At 39.2% G+C, this 4,481-nt stretch overlaps 1 protein-coding gene across 2 annotated transcripts in view; it reads left to right on the top strand.

Annotated features, from left to right (window-relative positions):
• The window catches only part of LOC115233080 (neurofibromin), a 24,955-nt gene extending 20,480 nt beyond the window's left edge, over positions 1–4,475 (top strand). The window contains exons 17-27 of one of the 2 annotated variants that reach the window (XM_029803299.1): positions 1–280; positions 369–509; positions 602–860; positions 930–1,051; positions 1,131–1,238; positions 2,234–2,293; positions 2,539–2,744; positions 2,860–3,052; positions 3,172–3,389; positions 3,496–3,657; positions 3,842–4,475. In XM_029803299.1, coding sequence (XP_029659159.1) covers positions 1–280; positions 369–509; positions 602–860; positions 930–1,051; positions 1,131–1,238; positions 2,234–2,293; positions 2,539–2,744; positions 2,860–3,052; positions 3,172–3,389; positions 3,496–3,574 — 1,666 coding nt within the window. In that variant the 3' untranslated portion in view covers positions 3,575–3,657; positions 3,842–4,475. Of the gene's footprint in view, positions 281–368; positions 510–601; positions 861–929; positions 1,052–1,130; positions 1,239–2,206; positions 2,294–2,538; positions 2,745–2,859; positions 3,053–3,171; positions 3,390–3,495; positions 3,658–3,841 lie in introns of both variants that reach the window. The other variant, XM_029803298.1, reaches the window with a different exon arrangement.
• Positions 4,476–4,481: the final 6 nt, after the last annotated feature.

The raw sequence follows: 4,481 nt of genomic DNA, 5'->3' as shown, positions 1-4,481 counted from the left end.
CGCTCTTTTGGAAATTATGGAGGCTTGTATGCGGGACATTCCCAAATGCGATTGGTTAAAAACGTGGACCTTGTTGGCGAAAAACTTTGCCTTCTGCTTCAATCCAGCTTTGCAGCCGAGGGCGCTCATCGTTTTCGGCTGTATCAGCAAGAGTATAACGGATCAGGATATGTGGCAGCTATTGAAGATACTAGTGAAGGCGCTCGAGAGTTTTAATGATATCAATCTTATGGAGGCCATCGTTATGTGCTTGACGCGATTGCAACCTCTTCTGAAACCCGTAAGTTTCTCTTTAAGAAAAAAAAAAAAAAACTTATAAAAATCGTTCAACTTGAAGTATTCAGTACCAAGCCATTTTTCTGTCCAAGAAATCGCCAATACATAGGTACTTGTTCTGGATCGCTACGTCCGTTCTCGAGTTGGACGAAGCATCGTTATATGCATCCGGCCTGGCTCTTCTCGAACAGAATCTACACACGCTCGACTCACAGGGCACTTTCGATGAGAAGGTCTCTATGCATTTTTCGATTTTTTTCTCAATCTTGATAAATTTTGAAATATTTTTTGATAAAATATAATGATTGTTTCTATCTTTTTTTAGACATTGGAACACGTGATGATGTCGACACGCGAACCTCTGGAATGCCAGTTCAAGCAATTGGATCACACCGTGGGCCTATCCTTTAAATCTAATTTTCATTTCGCGCTGGTCGGTCATCTTCTGAAGGGCTACAGGCATCCCACACCGACCACGGTTACCAGAACGGTCAGAGTGTTGACTATGTTGCTGGCGATCGTGGCGAAACCCTCGAAAAGGGATAAATTCGAGGTGACGCCTGAAAGCGTTCCTTACTTGACCGGTACGTTTAAGTAAAAACGCACATAGTACAAGATTAAGAAAAAAATTTTACGCGAATTTCATTTTATAGCATTGGTAGCTGTATCGGAGGAGGTGCGTAGTAGATGTCATATTCGACATTCGCTCGATAAAAATCTACACGATTCATCAGGCAGTTCGGATATTCTCGATACCTTACCATCGCGCAGTGCGGTGAGAATATTTTTTGAGTATCTTCCGCTATGATTATGACATGACATTGTTTTAATGAGTCCATTCGCGTATTTATTAGGATATGTCCGGAGCGCCCAATCCTACAAGTAGAAGACAAAAGACTTGGGACTTGCTGGATCAATCGGCGCTTACTCAAGCGAGACAACAGAAACAACAATCCGCGCAGGTATAAATTACATTTAATCATATATGTATTACTTTCCCGCGGACCAACTCGTTCTTTTTCGAGCTATAAGCATAGCGACGCATAATCAACTTGTTCGATTGAAACATTGTAGGGATTTGCCACATTAAAAAAAAATTGCTTTTATTTTTCCTTTTTTTATGTAGAACATATCGCGAGACGTAGTGCCATTCTCGCTCGTATACACAATTATTCACTTAGCAAATGGAAAAAAGATTATCGAAGCATCGTACGAAGCATGAGGTTGCTGAAAAAATGCACTGCATGATCCTAATTAAAAGAATCTCGATGAGATGGCACGAAATGAAATTCAAAATCTTTCCACGCGTGATTTGTAAATCGAATGTGCAACGAATCGTATCGCTTCTGTTACCTCGCTCTGCTTATCTTATTATACTTAATTGTTTGGTAAAATTATTTCACTTTTGTTGAGAAATATCACTCTATTCATTCTATTACTTAAAATCTTGTGCGTGTGCGTGCGTGCGTGTGTGTGCGTGCGTGCGTGCGTGTGCGTGTATGTGTATGCATTATTTCTACAACTATAGTCAAACGTATCTATGTATCTGTCTCAAATTATATATCCTATAACTCTCTTTTGGGTATGTATTTGATATGATTTACTACGCTCTATGTAGAAGTATATTCACATTTGAGTTTTATCTCTAAAAAAAAAAAATTTTTTTTTTTGCACATGAGGAAGAGAGACGTCCTTTCGCAAGCTTTTTTGAATTGAACAAAAAATGATTTCCCGCGATCGTTTTATCTTATTGTTTGCCATATATATTTTTCAATCTGATCTCCCTTTAATTAACTACTAGTAGATGCATAGCGTTGTATAAAACATCATTTTATTCCTCCATGCATCTCTCTGTTTACTCTCTCGGTGTGTGCCCGCCTGTGCCTGCCCGGATTGTATAAAAAACCATGCAACTTGTGTCACTAACAAGACTGGCCGGCTTTTATTTAAATCGCAGCGATCCTTGAGCGTACCGAACGCAAAGGACGACAAGCCGACGGACGATGCGGAACAGCAGGTATATATCGTTACTTGGACCACGATTCTCTTGTATCTCTCTTTCTCTCTTTTTTTTTTTTTGTCGATTCTATATATATCCAGACGCGGTTACTGCTCTCCTCTCCTTAACCATTCGTGTTGAGAGACAAATGAAAATATTCCGCGACTGTGATATATTATACTTGAGTTTATTCCCTTTATACATTATATAATCGAGATTTAATAAAGAAACTAATGTATTTGTACTTGTGTACTGCTATACAGAAAGATCGTAGCACTAGAGTGAGCCTGAGCAACGAAAATAACGTCTTACTCGATCCGGAAGTGTTGACCGATTTTTCGACGCAGACTCTGGTTTTGACCATGTTGGCCACTCTAGTAAAACACTCCACTAACGAGAATGAAACGCGTATCCTGTACGAGTATCTGGCGGAAGCCACTATGGTTTTCCCAAAAGTCTTTCCAGTTGTGTAAGTTTACTTTTATTCCTTTAGTAATAATGATACACAAAAAATTTAGTTGGATATATCGAGAGGAGATACCCGAGACTATCCTATTTCCGAATTTTTGTATCGAATGTTGCAGACACAACTTGCTCGACGCAAAGATCAACAGCGTATTGTCCTCTTGTCATGACCAAGCGATATTGAACGCGGTTCAAACTATCATACAGAACATGATAGCCAGCGAAGATACGAGCCAGCAACATCACCTGCAACATTATTTGCAAAGCTGCGGTTTCCGCGGTCTTTGGAGGTTCGCGGGACCTTACACGAACGTAAGTCTCGGAATCGAATTTCTTAATTTCGCGATTTCATAGCGATTTATCTTATTATATATCTTGATAATGATCATGTATAGAGTCAGTATTTTAAGCAATTAACAATATATTTCCAGTCCAGCTGTACGCCCGAGAGTGCCGAATTGTTTGTGAATTGTCTAGAGGCGATGGTAGAAATGTGTCTGGCGGCGCAAGAACCAAATAAAGAGACAGCTATAGGCAAAGGTAAACGCCAATCGGACTCTGCGTTGAAGCCAAGGCCGTCTACCGCCGGACTTATCCAAGAACATTATCGTACGTCATCAGAGATCGACGCTTCCTCCGTTCACGTAGAGTAAGTCTTGCGTTTTATTATCGTAACGTTTGCGATTTCATCTTTTGTGTAAACTGCATTGCATGTATAAAATACGGATATATATTGAACAAACGGTATATTTCAGTCATAGTACAGATGGCAGACGAGATGACTCGATGGATGCTGGTCAAACGGAGGATACGGGTGACGGTTCGCAGCCTTAGCAATTACTTTGCGATACTGGTAGACAATGCCAGAAAGGTGCGCGTAAGAGGCAAAGTAATCGAAAATTGCAACGGCAAACGAGGTACGTGAATTTTAAATAATTAAATGACAAATATACATATAGTTGGAGGAATGTACACATAAGAGATGTACGCTTAAGAGATTCGATCAAAAGAAGAGATTACTGTTTTTTTTCTTTTCATTAAATATCAACAAATTCAAATTATTGCGAAATGAACCTTAATTGTTAAATATTTTGCTCGTAGAACCTCGCAGACTTTCGTCCCGTGTTATTGCTGCAACATGTCCAGTCAGTTTAGTACAATGCCGTCCACATCGCGATAACGAGCCTACCGGAAATGGAAATCAACGAAAGCTACACTCTCGTAGAACGTTGTTTTATTTCTTTATCAGCTTCCTATGTGTATCGATAACTTTGCATTATTTTCTTAATCTATCTGTCAGTTGCGCGAGTTTGCTATTTTTGGCAATCTTGCTACGAGATTTAAATATGCATTATTGCATTATATGTTATCAACGCTTTTACACAACGAAATTGTACGGAAACTCGCGTTGCGAGATATACATCGTAAGATTCGATTTCAGCGATTCAAGATACGTAGCGTTTGACGTTTCGTCGTGATTAAGCAATCGTATTCATCGTCACATATTATTTCTTCATACCGCAAGAAATAATTTACAGTCGGTTTCCTCGGAAAAGATTCATCGAATCAGCAACGAGCATTGTATACGTTCGATATTTTCTCGCAATTACGCGCATAATAATAATTTAGCGACTGATATTAATTCTCTGCCATACAAGTCGCAATATAATGCATATACAAAACTATCGAAATTGGTTCATAGAAAACCATGAGAAATCGATAAAATTTTATGATAAGAGCG

This window comes from Formica exsecta, unplaced genomic scaffold (assembly GCF_003651465.1).
Source record: "Formica exsecta isolate Colony F162 unplaced genomic scaffold, ASM365146v1 scaffold16, whole genome shotgun sequence".
NCBI lineage: Eukaryota > Metazoa > Arthropoda > Insecta > Hymenoptera > Formicidae > Formica > Formica exsecta.
This window is presented reverse-complemented; position numbering and strand designations above follow the sequence as displayed.